Genomic DNA, 16,590 nt, shown 5'->3' with positions numbered 1-16,590 from the left:
CCTTGTCATTCTTTTCATTACTTCTCTTTAAAACTAAGACTTTAATGAAACATTTGTATGTATTATTGAAATGTATGGAAGAGAAATACTTTCAATAATTTGCTACCAAATTATTTATTCTCATAGTTTTTTTTAATGTGACTGAATTACTTCTAATTATGGCATAATTCTAATTTGCACACACCTGTACTTTTTTTTTCTTCAAATGTCTGATGCCATCTGTGCCCTTTATATTACTTATGTAAGGGTTTTAGTGTCAGAATAGAATTTGTTCTATAATGGGGTTGGCTATTAGAGTTCTCTGAATATTATTATGTGCAGGTTATCTGAAAGTAACAGATCAGCTTTCCTCCTAGAATTTGGAGGTTTAGATTAAACCAGATACTGAAGAAAAAATGAGCCCAGTGTAATTATTCAAACAGCACCATGGAAGGAATCTTCATTACTGCTGTCTGCATGCTGGTCTTTTTACCCTCTTCTATTTTAATCTCGTCTGCCTTCGTTTTCTCAATCACCTCCATTTCCCCATTAAATGATTTTTATTCTTCTTCCGGAAAATGTTTTAAGGTAAACATTTATTCTAATCAGCAATAGAATTTAATAATGCACTTCTTATCTACCAGGGGCAAAGGAGGATTTGCTGCTGCATGGGCCTATGCCTTGTGAGGTTCTGATGGAGAATAAATTTCTCAACTCCCTTCTTGCTAATCTCTCCCAACGCCCAGAGTTTAGGGCCTTGGCTTTGCTCTGCCTCTTTTGTGATCCCAGAACATGCAGCCTCCTGGTGGTCCCAAAGGAAGGCAAGGGAGGAGTTGGCGAGGTGATGGATGTGGGGAGAGGAGACCCCACCATCTTTACACCAGGGCGCTGTAAGAGGAATGCCAATTAGCCTGACCACTTAACACTCCCATCACACAGACCTAGCCTTCTGCAACTTGGAAAACCCAAAGCAAATCTTAAGAATTGAATTATGTTGTAAGAGGTGAGGACGTCTCTGAAGAAGGCAATGGCAAACAGTTATCTGTACTAAGAGGTAGAGGACCTAGGCATAAAGACAAGTTGGGGGCTTGGCATAAATCAGCTTCCATATGGTAGAACCCAGCATCCAAGGGAAGCTGTCATACGTCTGACCCTGGCAACAAGAACCTTTGGAAAGCTTAGGCACACCCCTGCCTGGAGACAGAAGTTAAAGTGGATGGCCTCCTGAATATACACCCACTCACCCCCAAACACAGGCGTTCATGCACATATTGTCAGAAAAGATACTGCATCTGGCCTTCTAATTTACAAAATGGCCCATTTGGGATAGATACTTGATTTAACTAGAAATAGGTCACCTTGTTTTAATTTCACCGAAGATTGTCCTCTTTTCTTTCTTCTTCTGTACCAATGCAAATTCAGTTGCAGATGAATAAGAATATCCTCATAAATTTTGAAAATTAAAAATACTTTGTTTTGTGAATCATGTCTTAACCGGTGTCTTGAGCTCCGGGTACCCCCTGTCCTGGCAGGTAAAAAGAAAGTAAGTTACAGATAATCCTAATGGTTCAAGATTTCCTTTCTATAAACCTACCAGAATATTTTTAATTTCTCGGGAAGGTGGTGTGTTAGCATGTCTGCGCCATTGTCATTAGCCCAAGAACAGTAAAAATGTAACATTGCTAATAAATAAAGCCAGCTCAGTGGCAACAAAGAGAAGCAGTAACCCACGAAGGGCCATAAAATTAAATAGAAATGGAATCTAGCGCCTTTAGGATGGTATATAATCAAATATGCTGCCTCGTACCCACAAATCACAGGCTAAAATTTTTTTTGTAAAGGAATCTTAACCTGTTTCCCAACTGTGTTCCCTAGCCCCGCCAACAAGTTGTCACCAACTCTCTCCCCTTCGCAAGAGGAGTGCTTTCAGCTTGTCATTTGTCTTCCACCCTCCTCCCGCCCTGCTCTTCCTCACTCTGGTGTCAGCAATAAAAAGTTTGGATAGTTTTCTGATCTAAATGGTGTAATCTGGGGTGGGAACTGTGGTCTCAACCCTAGAATTGTGGACATAGGCATTTTCATTTGTTTCCTCTCCTCCTCTCAAGTTCTTCTTTTCCACTTGGTTGTAGTTTCCACCAAGTTCTGGGAGATTTGAGAACATGAGCCAGGAAAAATACCCAAGATGACATGAGGGAAGAAATTCTGGGATGGGGTTTTTCTGTGCCCAAGGATTTTGTTACGTGCTTATTGCATTGTTGTTACCCTCAAAAGCTGTGTAGCTGGCACACCCCCAGATGAGGAATGCATGTGCCACCCTTCGAAGACTTTGTATTTCTGTGCATATGTGTCCTCAGTGGGTCCTCCATTTCTTTTCTGCATTTGTGAGTGTGTTAAAGTATGTCACTGAATATTTACTCTCTGGCTGATGCCTTATCTTGCTAAAGATTAGACAATCACATGGGAAGGCAGGTAATGTCTGACGTCAAATGAAAACATTCACATGACTGGTGACGACCATGCTCTTTGTTCTGTAAGTCAGCCAGTGCCAGTCTTTCCTGCTCCTGGGACTGAGTCCATTGCCATGTTATACTTCACTTGTTCGGTTCATTCAAAGAAAGAATGTCTGTCATGTGCCAGGCACAGTTGTAGGTGGGTGCTGGGACTCCTGCAGTGAGCAGTCAGACAGCAGTCCCTGCCTTCGTGAGTCTTACATCCTAGAGAGGTGGGGAGGAGGCCATGTGCAAGATAAACACATTACATACTAGATCAGAAAGTGATCGGTGCTATAGAGAGACATAGAGCACTGATGGGAGGTAGTAAGTGCTAGGGAATGAGGGGCAAAGTTTCAGTTTTAAACAGGACCCAGTTAAATAAAATATTAAAAAAAAAAAAAAAAAAGGCCAGCCCCAGTGGCCCAGCGGTTTAGCACCGCCTTCAGTCTAGGGTGTGATCCTGGAGACCCGGGATCGAGTCCCACATCGGGCTCCCTGCAAGGAGCCTGCTTCTCCCTCTGCTTATGTCTCTGCCTCTCTTTCTCTCTGTGTGTCTCTCATGAATGAATGAATGAATAAATAAATAAAACAAAAACAGGCCCTGGGGCTCCTGGGTGGCTCAGTGGTTAAGTGTCTGCCTTTAGGCCCAGGGTGTGATCCTGGGGTCCTGGTATTGAGTCCCACACTGAGCTCCCTGCCGGGAGGCCTGCTTCTCCCTATGCCTGTGCCTCTGCCTCTCTGTGTCCCTCATGAATAAATGAATAAAATATTAAAAAAAAAAACCAGAATGGTCCAACTGAGAAGGTGCTGTAGAGCAGAGAACTGCAGAGGAAGACTGAACCCCTCTGTAAGCAGTATTGCTGTTGGTTTTCCACTGACAAGGAACCTAGCCAGTCTCCCTACATCATGAGAGCTCTCAAAGCTGGATAATGTCAATGGCACACGAATGTGTGCTATTTATGTAGTTTACAATGGCTCTGCTTGCCTTTCTTCTTTGTCCTTTTTCTTTCTCTTGGACTTTCGTCAATATGTGTGATGCTAGTTCCTACCTCTGAACGGATTCCGGTTCCTTCAGAGACGAAGTCCACTGCTGGCATGTTTACAGGTGCTCCTTTCCAAAAATTGATTTTGCTGATCTCCAAGAGAAGAGTAGTTCTGTATTCTGATCTCTCTTACGATCCCATGGTTATTTCTGCTAGTCATGTGAGTAAGAAGGATCTCTGACCCTTCAGAAACCAAGATGGGAAAAGGAGAAACAGCCAAGAATCTAGATAAGTATTTATTGCTTTTCTAATCAAAATGACCAGAAACTGTGGTGGTGCCCAAACACTTTGATTAAAGGCTGTCATACATTTTATGTGTACTCCTTGCGGCATATTCAAATGGATGGAAAGCTTCCCACGGTGCTTATTAGCACATTCTCTGTCTCCATTTTCCTCAGCACATTATCCCTTTAGGAGCAGTCGAATTGTCTTTCTATTGTGGGGATCCAGTTATATTCAGGGAATAATCATTACCTTGGCAAATGCTCAGTTTGAGGATCTTTGGGGCTTGGAAACCTTTTGTGTTGATTCTGAGAGTCCTGTGAATCCAGATGTCTTCAACAAGTCACTTGTGACAGATCTGTAATATTGTCATGATTTTAAATTAGTGTTAATGAGTAAACTTAATTTACCATATAAATTAACAGTACTAACAAAGACTTACTCTCACCGCTACAACAATCATCATAAAATTAGAATGAAAATTAGAATGAAATGTTTTTATTTCAGCATTGGAAAATGAGATGTCACCTCAGGAAATTTCATATAGTCAACATATATCGTTTGATTAAGACAAATATTTATTCCTTGCCCATACCTTAAAATTTTAAGATTAAAGAAAGAATAAAAGCAATACAATGTTTTATCTCTGTTCTTTTTAATACTCCGCATGACTGATTATTTCAAAGGGTAATATGAAACTTTTCAAAAGCTATTCAAATTAAAATTATTTTTAACTGATATTAATTAAAAAGTTCAATATATACGTCTGTTTTTAAAATATGGAACAGTTCACAGATTTGTGTGTCATTTGCTCAGGAGCCAAGCCAATCTTCTGTATCATTCCAATTTTAGTGCTACTGAAATGAGCATTCCATAATTTTTATCACATACACACACCACACTGGAAAGTGTTAAAACTTGTTTAAGACTAGGTATCAGATAAAGCAGAAGACTTGAAATCTGAGCTTTCTGATTCACTGATTTTACTGGATGACCTTGGGGAAGTCGTTTAAACCCTCAGCTTCTGTTTCCTTATCTTAAAGACTGATAAATCCGTTCCTTCCCTATTCTGATGTCACAGGGATGTGGTTTAAGAAAAAGCAGATGATGTGCCAACATTTTGAGCTCCTGAGAGATGAGCCACATTTAATCCAATCAATGGATATCATTCTCTATTCTAGTTCTTTAGGGAGACATTGTATGAAGGAGTTAGTAGATGATGCAGGCTAATTAGATATGTCACACTCACAACTGTTTTAACTAATGCAGCGAGTTCTGTTTGAACGTGACACTCTTGTACAGCAGGTGCTTTCACAATGTTCTGTTTATTAATCATGCTCTTTAATGAGCTTATCTAGAAACCGAGTTGGAATATGGATGTGGCATGTATCTACACTCAAATACATATATATAGTAGAATTTTCTTAATAAAAATTGGCATAACTTTTAAAAAATCTGGTGATTTGGTGGAAAGACCTATCATTCATGTCTGAAAAGAGTTTCCATTAAACTGTAGAATTGTTGATTCTGTAAATATGATGTAATATTTCCCACTTTAAACACCAGGCCCCAGACCAAGTTAAAATGTTCTATATAAACCAAGCTTGCGTAGTACATACGGTCTTCTTAAAACACAAGGTCAAGGGAGGTGTGGTGGTATAAGAAGGCTATGGGTTTTGCATTCTAGCAAACTTCTTAACTGAGCCTCGGTTTTTTTTTTTTTTTAATTTATTTATTTATGATAGTCACAGAGAGAGAGAGAGAGAGAGAGGCAGAGACATAGGCAGAGGAAGAAGCAGGCTCCATGCACCAGGAGCCCGATGTGGGATTCGATCCAGGGTCTCCAGGATCGCGCCCTGGGCCAAAGGCAGGCGCTAAACCGCTGCGCCACCCAGGGATCCCTGAGCCTCGGTTTTCAAAACTCTGTGGAATGAGAATAATATTACTGCCTGCCTAGGGTCATATTGAAAATTAACACACACCCGTTTTTCTTGCCAGAGTGTTTCTGTTGGGGTTGGGGGAGGGGCATAGACACCTAAAAAGTATTTAGAAAATTAGGAAGTGAACTTTAGTTTAACCTTGGTTTACCACTTCAGGATAGAAGCCAGACGTTGTTCCAGGTGGTAAATGAAGCTGTTTTATGTTGTAACTTTTCCCTTCCTTAGAGGTGCTCCACTTTTTTCTGTTAACTTCTTCAGATTCTCTTTTTTGGCATGATCCTCCACATTTTGAAACCTTCTCTGAATTAATTTCACCTGGTCCCTCAGATGCCCACACATGAATACCAACAGACATTTCTTAGAATAATAGGAATTATCTGCCTCTGTCCCTGCTCCATGGCAAATACATTTTATTTTATTTTTTTTAATTTTTTAAATTATTTATTTATTTATGATAGTCACACAGAGAGAGAGAGAGAGAGGCAGAGACACAGGCAGAGGGAGAAGCAGGCTCCATGCACCAGGAGCCCGACGTGGGATTCGATCCCAGGTCTCCAGGATCACGCCCTGGGCCAAAGACGGGCGCTAAACCGCTGCGCCTCCCAGGGATTCCGCAAATACATTTTAGCCTGGAATCTATACACCTTTAGTCCTGAAGAAGATGCTCCGAATCATATACAAATATTTTAATAGGAAATTCTAATTATTCCATCCCTGCAGTTTAATGGTATGTAGGGGTGAGAAAATGTTTCCTCTATACACTTAAGTTCTGTCATTGAAGCCTGTGAATTAAACTGACAAAAGATAGATTATCAGGAGAAAAGGATTTTATCATTTTATCAGTAGTTTATTTTTCTCAAATAACATGTACTATATTTTATTGACATTAACGTAATGTTTTTAATTTTACATGCATGGGACTTCACAGAAAAGAAGTGAAAATCCAAAGAGGCAGTTAGGCCTGGGAGCTTATGTACTATTTTAACAGAGGATGACAAATTGTGGAGAAGTGGCTAGACAAAGGAAAAGGAGGTTTAGAGGCAGTAAATTGTGGGAAAGTGACCAGGAAATGTATAATACATAAGAGTTGTTTAGTAAGGTTTGTTATGCAGATTCTTCTCCTGTGCAGTCTCTGGTGATGGTTAAGAGTCTCCTCTTGTTGGTATAGGAGAGTGGGACACCTTTACAAATGAAAATTTCCTTTACAAATGAGAAATCTATGCCCTGCTTTTAGACAGATAGGAGAGGGCGGAGTGCCTGCACCTCCCGCACCTCCCCCCAACCCTTCCGGCCACCCACCTTGTCTCTACCATGTCTGCTGACTCTCAATACCCTTCAGCTCAAAATAATCCTTAAATCAAGGTGGTATATTTTGGAGTGACATTTTGCTCCCCTTCAAGTGCAATAGATGGGAAAACATTTTATCTTAGAGTATTCTCTTTAATAGAAACTATATTTTAATAAGAATGTAGATATCTAGACAGGTATAGTCATGAATGAAGGAATAAACAGGCAGAGCTGTATCAATATTTATTTTTTATTTTTAATTAAAAATTTTTTTTTAATTTATTTTTTAAAGATTTTATTTATTCATGAGAGACACAGAGACACAGTCAGAGGGAGAAGCAGGCTTCATGCAGGGGGCCCGATGTGGGACTCGATCCCAGGAGCCCGGGATCACGCCCTGAGCTGAAGGCAGACGCTCAACCCGCTGAGGCATCCCGGCGTCCCTGTATCCGTATTTATGTCCTCAGCTGCCACTGCTTTGAGAGCCAGCAAACATGCTTTTTTATACAGCACACTTCTAATTTGTTTTGTTTGTATGGTGAACATGTGATCATTTTATTGATTTCCAAAACAAACAGCCATCTCACCACATTCCCTCGCCAGCATTGAGGGCTGGTTATGGTCCTGTTGAGGTCACAGCCTGGACTTTCTACCTGGATTCCTAACACAAGGCCTGTAGTGAAGGACCAAGGATTGATTTGCACTTAGAAGTTACTATGTATTTCTTCCTGTCTAACAGCAGCAGCGTGCAGGATCCAAGACAGTCGGCCTCCCATGTCAGTGGTCTAGGATGGCCAGTGAAGCCACCAACATCCCAAGTCCTGTGGTGCGCCAGATTGACAAGCAGTTTCTGATTTGCAGTATATGCCTGGAACGGTACAAGAATCCCAAGGTTCTCCCCTGTCTGCACACTTTCTGCGAGAGGTAAGCCTTCTTTGTGGTCAGAGGAGAGAGGGTCACAGACTGCTTGCTCTCTTACAGCCTTCCGAGGGGTTCTTTCCAGAATTCTGTTACCTGTGGGAGACAGTAAATCTTTTGTGCTTGTGATAGACATCTAGAAATATAATCATGAGTTGCCAGTGATCTACTCTATTTTAAATAATTATATGAGTGGGAGAAAGCAATCCAGTAGCTACCGATTCGTTTCCACAGGACATTGGGAGCATTAAATATTTTAAGATTTAAAAGTTGTAAATTTTCCCTTTGTTCATCAAACGATTTTTTCAACCACAGTTCCCTTGTAGAGGATCTTTGGTGAGAGCCAATTGAAAATCTTTTATTTCCTCCCATATAACATATCAGGTAAAATACCTGCATATTGAGAGTTAATTAAAAGCAAGAGCTTCCTCTCAAAGATACTTCAGAAGACATGTACTAATGGTACATTTGAATGTAGGATGTTTCAAATGAAGAAAAAAACTACACATGTGAAATAATTATAAATTACCTGAATATGCAATTCACTATGTGTGAAAACACATTTCTTTATCCTTCTTGAATAGTTTTTTCCATTAAGTTAATCAGTTATCAGAATACATCTTTACCTTATTTAACTTAGCACACAAGCAATTAACCATATAAAGTTTATTAGTAAGTAATGTGTTTATCTGTGGTCTAATTTAAATATTTCCCTGATAAGGTCATATTTTTTTCTTAAAAATAAATATGGTGATTGTGTTTTATAGCATCTTGTTAAATACATTTTCTATTATTAAATATACATAATTAAAATCCTTTAATTCTTTTTTAATGCTTTAATTCTTGTTATAGAATAGGAAATTATTATTTTAAATGGCTTCAAATCAATGCTAATTACATGTGCCATCAATTTAATATACATTTGTTAAAGTTGATTTACTTTGAAAGATCTCTATTGCAACAGAATAACCACATCTTGGTGATGATAGAGTGAGAAGGTGGATTTGTTACTGGTCATTGTAGCGTTTTATTTGTTTGCTTTTTAAGGGGCTATTTTGGTGTGTGTGTGTGTACAGGGTTTCCTTTGTTTTAGGGGTGGTATATAGGGCACTAGCACTTTTTACTTTATTCACTATATACTTTAATATAAGTACTTCGTAATTCGTATTCCAAAAAGACTAAATGGAGAGTGATTTTTTTCCCACCTCATCTAATGGGTGTAGCTAACACATGAATACCAGCTAAGTGTCCCTCTGTCCCTGAGCTCACCTGGTAACATCATTACCTGATTTATAGTAATTAGCCTCTTTATATACAACACTGAGAGCCACTCAGTCTGATCTTGCAGAGCTGCCTATCTCCCCGTGTTCATTGCTCAGACAGGCAGTCGTTTGGCTCCCATTTACTTGTTCTGACAAGTAAGAAGCAACACTTTTGGGTTGTTCTGTGTCTGCTCCCAGCCCTCTCTCGGTTGGGTCTAGCCCCATCCGCTTCTGTTCCTCCGTCTAATGGCCAGTGGTGGAGATTTTTCAGCAAGTCTCTATGGGATGCATGGAATGAGTATTGATTAGGTCACTCTGGTTGCAAAATGGAGAAAAGTTAGAGGATTTGATGGTGGGTGACAGTGTATAGAACTACTACAGAAACCCGAGAAAGGATGGTATAAATCAGATGGTAAGAATTGGAAACGTTAGAAGGTATTTAGGAATCTCCAGCCTTCAGTGATGGGTTGCATATGGAAAATGAAGGACAGTAAAGAAATTACTGTTTTTGACATGGCTCCCAGTATCTACTTTGCCTAGATGTATGGATGGAGGTTCTGTTCATTGAGATGGGAAGAGAACCGAGTTTGAGGGAAGAACATAGCTTTGGTTTTGGACATGTTGAGTTTTAGGACCTGTGAGACATCTAAGAGGAGATGCCAAGAGAGCTGTTGGTGTAGTGGCCAGAAGCTCAGAGGAAACATCTGTGGAAGAAATAGAAGTGTAGGAGTGTTGTGCTTATGACCATGCATGTGGGTATGATGTCCCTGGGAGAGAAAGGTGCTAACAGCCCCTGTACTGGCCCAGTAGAAAAGATAGAACAGACAAAAGAACCAAGTGAGTGTGCTGTCATAGACAAGGGAGGAAGGATTGGGGGGGGGGGGGGGTGCAGTGGTTTGATGAGTGCTGCCAAGAAGGATAGGAGTGAAAAATGTCTATTATCTGGATTTAGATGCCCTCAGTGACCTTAGCAAAAGCTGTTTCGTTTCCGGTATTGATTCAGCGCTAGCTATTTCTGTGACACAGGAAAGTCAATTAACCTCCTTGATGTCATTTTCCTTATGTACATAGTGTGGGGAGTGAGGCTGGATCTGAGGTTTTCGAAATCTGCTTGGCGGAGCAACAGGGAAACATTACGTAGTGTAATTAAGTAGAGTGTAGGTTCTGATGCCCTGTTAGCTGGGTTCGAAGTTCTGTTCTGCCCTTGACCGCTCAAGTTCTGGAAACAAGCGACTTCGCTTTTCTCTGCCTGTGTTCCTTCATGTGTCTAGAAGTACCTACTTCATAGGGTTATTGCAACTACTTTGAATCCAGCGAACAGGATATATGTAAGTCATTATTAGCAATGCATTTTGCTAATTTAATTAATTAACTGTTGAGGAGAGCGAGATCATGTTGATGTGACTCTGGGTGTTCTAGTCCTGCCACAAATACAACATTTTCACTGGGATGTGCTTCTAATATCTGAGATCTGCTTATGCTTTTGTATGCAAAAAGCATTTCAGCACTAACAGAAAACTTTGACCTGTTTCTTCCCATTTAAAAAGTCCACAAATCTGTGAACATGACACTGGTTGTCCTAGACCAATGCTTCACCATCTTTCATGTGCATCTAAGTCACCTGGGGACCTGATTCAGCAGGCCAAGAGTAGGATCTAAGATTCTGCACTTCTTCCAAGCTCCCTGGAGAGGCCAATGCTGCTCAAGCATGGCAGGCTCCACGGAACACTACCAAAGTCAACGACGGTGTTCTTTTCCTTGAGCATAATCATTTGCCTGAGCAGTTGACAGGGCCAGTGTGAGCACACCTTACCTCTTGGTTGCTGAAATCTTATTTTCCTAGAAAAGGAGACGACAGAGGGAGTTTCTACAAAGTAGCCCATGTGGATGCAGAGGACATGTGTGGTACCTGTAGAAAGAGGTGGTCGTGCCCTTGCTCGGGAGCCTGCTGTGTTGACAGCCCACCTGCTTCTGCTTCCGCAACAGGTGCCTGCAGAACTACATTCCGGCCCACAGTCTAACCCTCTCCTGCCCAGTGTGCCGCCAGACCTCCATCCTGCCCGAGAAGGGGGTGGCCGCACTCCAGAACAACTTCTTCATCACGAACCTGATGGACGTGCTGCAGAGAACTCCCGGCAGCAACGTTGAGGAGTCCTCCATCCTGGAGACAGTCACCGCTGTGGCTGCGGGCAAGCCTCTCTCCTGCCCAAACCACGATGGGAATGTACGTGAGTGGATTGCAGACTCAGCCTGGCACCCCGGCTGCTTTGATTTGGGGAGGCTTCGGGCAATCAGAGGTTATACACTGAAACAACTCCACCTGGAAAATGAGTAATTAAAAGATATTTTTAACAGCACTCAGACTATTTTTCCTGCTTACTTGCTCTGATCAAAATCATTTAAATAAGGGATCCCTGGGTGGCTCAGTGGTTTAGCACCGCCTTCAGCTCAGGGCATGATCCTGGAGTCCCAGGATCGAGTTCCACATTAGGCTCCTTGCATGGAGCCTTTGCCTGTGTCTCTGCCTCTCTCTCTCTCTCTCTCTCTCTCTCTCTGTGTGTGTGTGCATGTGTCATGAATAAATAAATAAAATCTTTAAAAAAAATCATTTAAATAATAAAATAAATCTTCATTGAGTCTAATAGCACATATTATTAGTTTCCCCGGGAGAGCAAATCCATGACTGTTTGCAAAGTAGGTATTCTTTGACCCACATAAACATCTGTAGAGTAAATTATGGATAATGATTCAATAATAGATAAATTCTGCAAATTGAGAATGATTATTAAGATGTTAATTAGAGTTTTTTATTTTTCTTATGAGGGAAAGTTTTTTTGTGCTCCATTAGGCCCCAATCCTTCATAATAAATAGAATTTTAAGATGTGTGAATCCCTGATAATAGATTATAGATTATGAATTTCAAACATATTTCCTGCTACTGGTAAGCATAATAACTGTTATAAACTTAGGAGGATCTGTGTGTGCCATCAATTCACTGATTCATAATAGCTGTGTCCCCTGAAGAGGCAGTGTTGCATAAGAGCACTGGCTTTGGATTCTGACTGCCTGATTCAAATCCTCTTCAACTTACTCTCTGGGTCAGCTCTGGCAAGTTTATTAAACTCTGTGTCTCACATCCTACTCTGCAAAAAAGAAGTAATAACAGTATTTACTACATGGTATTACTTGGAGAATTAAATGTTTAAGTCATATAAAGCATTATAGTAATCTCTTGATAAATGTTAGCTATTCAAATTATTTCTTATCAATGACTTTATTCATTTTTTTTCTTAATGATGGCTACTTCACAAGTGTTAGAAACTGCTTACAATATAAGACCCAGGTATAATAAGCAAGATATCAATTATTATTTTTAGAGCAAAGCAATAATTATTAGCCATAACTATTACTTATTTGCTTCATTTCATACCACTCTCTCTGCCCACTACACTGCAGCCTCATGGCCTAGAACTTGGCAAGTGGTTTTCCACCTTGGGGCTTGACTGTTCTCTATGCCTTCTGCTTTGAATGTTCCGTGTTCCCTCTCTCTGTGACTAGCTCACTCTCATCCTTCCTGTTTCAGCTCAGATTTCTTTTACACAGAGTAGTCTTCTCTAACTGCCTATCCAAGGCAAACCACCTCTGTCTGACACCCAGTTACTAGCCTTTACGTCACTTTCTTGACTTCCTTCATGGCATTCACTGTGCTCTGCTTGCCTTCATCTGTGAATTTGTTGACCAATTGACCTTCTGGCTTTATTTTTTTAGAAAGTGAACTCCAGAAGGGCAGGGACCATGTTCACCATTATATTCCTAGCACTAAGCACAGTATCTCCTGCATAGCAATGTAAACATCAACAGAGACTATTTATTCTAAGCTTGCTATAACAAGGAATCAGCCACCATATCACTTATGTTTTGGCAGAGACTCAAGGGCAGGCAGAGGAGTGGGAAAGCTCCACAGCAGACACAGGGAAGGTTTTAGGGATGCTCTGATCCCTAATCCCTTCCCATGTTGACATGGGGAAGCTGGGGGTGGGCTAATTGGAAGTGGAACATCCTATGTGATTGGTTAGGAGTATGTATTTGGTTTTCTCCAGTTGATATTAAGTGGAAGTGGGGACAAAAATTAGAGAAGCAATCAGTAATTAGTTCCTAGCCATTTGGGGCCAATTGTTATAGATGTTATTGTTTTGCTTTTTGGATTAGTGAGGGATAGTAGTCTGGCTTCCTACAAGTAGGAAGTAGTAAGCTGGCTTCCTGGCTTGTTTATTATAGATAAAAGATATGCTTTCCTTTTCTGACAGGTTGTGGGTCAGAGTTCTGTTTTTTATATGTGACCTGGCCTTGTCCATTTGTGAATGCAGTCTCTTAGAAGTCAGTCAGTATATATATGTTGAATGAACCTGCCAGACACCATGCTTGACTTTGTACACACCACTTGGCAAAGTAGGTATTAATCACCTTCATTTTATTTATTTATTTATATACTTGTCTATTTGTTTTTAGTTACTTTCATTTTATAGATGAAGAAACTGAGGTTTGAACAGTTTAAGTCCCAAAGCTGGTTGACACATCATAAAAGCTAGACCAGGAAGCATAAAACCTTGAGCTTTTGAGTAGCCAAAATAAGAGAAACATTGTGGATTACATATCCTTAATTATTTAATTGAAAGCACATCAGGCTGTCAATAACCATGGCTTTATAGGCACTGTACTCCAAAGGAGAATGACCATGTAAGTTTAGTGGAAGGAACTTTAAAAGGTGCCTTCAGTTAGTTTGAGTGTTCTTCTTGTGACCATCTCTCACATTGGCTCTTGCTGAGGCTGTCTCCTCCTAGAGCTCACATTCTATTTTTTTTTAAAGATTTACTTATTCATGAGAGATACAGACTGAGAGAGAGAGAGAGAGGCAGAGACATAGACAGAGGGAGAAGCAGGCTCCTCACAGGGAGCCTGATGTGGGACTCGATCCTGGATCCCAGAATCATGACCTGAGCTGAAGGCAGGCACCCAACTGCTTAGCCAGCCAGGGTCCCTAGAGCTCACATTCTAAATACTAGTCTGGGAGGATGTTTCTACCAGGTACAAGAATTCTCTCTCTCTCTCTCTTTTTTTTTTTAAGATTTTATTTATTTATTCATGAGAGACACACAGCGAGAGGCAGAGACACAGGCAGAGGGAGAAGCAGGCTCCCTGTGGGGAGCTCGATGTGGGACTCCATCCCAAGACCCTGAGACCATGACCTAAGCTGGAGGCAGACCCTCAACTACTGAGCCACCCAGGTGCTCAGCTTCAAGAGTTGTCTTGAAGTTAGTCCAGGCATGGAGCTCTCTGGAAATCTGATTTGATAAAGGAGTAAAGTTTTAGGGATATTAAGAGATCTCCTGTAGTCACTAGTCTAAATTTAGAATATGGAAAGCAGTCTCATAGAATGAGAAATATTGACAAATATAAAGATTACATCAATAATTACAGGTAAGAGTGTCATGAATTCAGTAAACAGCTTGTTATCTCAATGTAGTGAGAGCACAGAGATGGGTGCTGAGGGTGGGAGCACAGCTGAGCTGAAGAATACTGGGAGGAGCCTGGAAAGGTAAATAGGGAGAGATTGTGAAAGCTGTGAATATCATTGAGAAAGTATTTGACCTAAATTCCATATGCAGTAGGGAAACATGAAAATTTTTTAAGTAGGAGATGAGAATTTCCCTGGCCCTATAGAGTAGCAGAGATGGAAGGTTGCAACAACAATTTTGAGTTTATTGAGTTGTCCAAATAAGAGATGCAAGGGGTAGGAGAATGACATCAAAGGATCTGGAGAAGAGAGGATGAATTTCAGAGAAGAGAGTACACTTTCACTTGAGAATCTGCCTCCCACAAATAAAAAGGCAAGATGCTTAAAGCTTTTCTACTAAGCTATGAGGATTATGAGAATTTGAGCAATTAAAATTGGTCATACACTAGGTCACAAAACCATCACTATTTTTTCCCATTGTGGAGGTGGAGTTCCTGTACCACAAGGCACTAAAATTGCATTAGTAACATACATTGTAGAAAAATCCCAGATCTTTATTAAGAACTCATAATTACTTAATCAAAAAATTGCAAAATTAAACTATTTACAACACACTGAAAATGAAAACTTTATTAAACGTATAGGATGAAGTCAAATCTGTACTCAGGAAATTTTAGAGGTTTATTTTCCTTTATTTAGAAAAGAGTTCAAAATGTTAGGGAAAACAACAAAGTAAATATATGAAACCTAAGAGCAAAAAAAATAATAAAGCTAAACTTAGTTTGAAAATAATAAAACAATTGAGTTAATAAATCTAAGAAGCTGATTTTTTTTAATTAATGAAATAATCTGACATCTGATAAAACAAAAGGGAAATGTAAATACATCAAATTAGGACTAATAAAGAAATACCAGTACGGGTAAAAGGAATTTTTTTGAGATTTATTTAGTTATTTGAGAGAGAGTGAGAGAATGTGAGCAAGGGGAGGAGCAGGAGAGAGGGAGAAGCAGATTCCCTGCTAAGCATGGAACCCAATGTGGGACTCGATCCCAGGACCCCGGGATCATGACTCAAGGTGAAACAATAGTCACACACTTAACCAACTGAGCCACCAGGTACCCCTAAAAGGAATATTTTAAAATGAGTAAATTAATGATATGTGCTAAAGGTTAATATACTGAAAGTCTGAATGAAGTAGATGATTATCTAGGAAATTGAAAGTGATCAAGAAAACCTGAATAGATTGAGAATTTTGAAGGAAACTGACAAAACTTAATTTGAAACTGAATTCCTCCAAACCTGTGTAAAACAAGTATGATCCATAGAATGTATATTCTGCATTATAAGAAAGATAGAGGGATGCCTGGGTGGCTCAGTGGTTGAGCCTCTGCCTTTGGCTCAGGGCCTGATCCTGGGGTCCTGGGATTGAGTCCTGCATGGGGCTCCCTCCCTGCAGGGAGCCTGCTTCTCCCTCTGCCTCTGCCTCTCTCTGTGTCTCATGAATAAATAAGTAAAAAAGAAAAAAAAAGACAGAAAGCTCCCCAATTCACTCAAAATACACTTATAACCCTAATATCAAAATTTAGTGAAGACAGAAGAAGAAAACTATTAATCAGTTTATGAAAGTAACTGTAAAATTCTTTTTTAAAAAAAGAATGGGGGCACCTGGGTGGCTCAGCAGTTGAGCATCTGCCTTTGGCTCAGGGCGTGATCCCAGGATCCGGGATCGAGTCCCACATCGGGCTCCCTGCATATGGAGCCTGCTTCTCCCTCTGCCTATGTCTCTGCTTCTCTCTCTCTGTGTCTCTCATGAATGAATAAATAAAATCTTAAAAAAAAAGATTGTATTTATTTGAGAGAGAGAGATAGAACATGAGCAGGGGGTAGGGGAAGAGGGAGAAGGAGAAGCAGACTCCCTGCTGAGCAGGGA

General features: G+C 40.3%; 1 protein-coding gene and 1 pseudogene across 9 annotated transcripts in view; one reads left to right on the top strand and one right to left on the bottom strand.

Moving 5' to 3' along the window:
• Nucleotides 1-16,590, top strand: part of TRIM2 (tripartite motif containing 2) — a 177,856-nt gene that overhangs the window by 113,660 nt on the left and 47,606 nt on the right. For 5 of the 9 annotated variants that reach the window (XM_041738037.1, XM_041738038.1, XM_041738031.1 and 2 more), the window contains exons 2-3: nucleotides 7,703-7,887; nucleotides 11,130-11,367. In XM_041738037.1, the coding sequence (XP_041593971.1) occupies nucleotides 7,754-7,887; nucleotides 11,130-11,367 (372 nt within the window). In that variant the 5' untranslated portion in view covers nucleotides 7,703-7,753. Of the gene's footprint in view, nucleotides 1-7,702; nucleotides 7,888-11,129; nucleotides 11,368-13,451; nucleotides 13,594-16,590 lie in introns of those variants that run through there. The other 4 variants (XM_041738033.1, XM_041738036.1, XR_005985182.1 and 1 more) reach the window with 3 other exon arrangements.
• LOC121481755 lies at nucleotides 4,510-4,610 on the bottom strand (annotated as a pseudogene).

This window comes from Vulpes lagopus, chromosome 23, assembly GCF_018345385.1.
Source record: "Vulpes lagopus strain Blue_001 chromosome 23, ASM1834538v1, whole genome shotgun sequence".
NCBI classification, from domain to species: domain Eukaryota; kingdom Metazoa; phylum Chordata; class Mammalia; order Carnivora; family Canidae; genus Vulpes; species Vulpes lagopus.
Note: the sequence above shows the minus strand (reverse complement) of the source record. Positions and strands in the feature narration are given on the sequence as shown.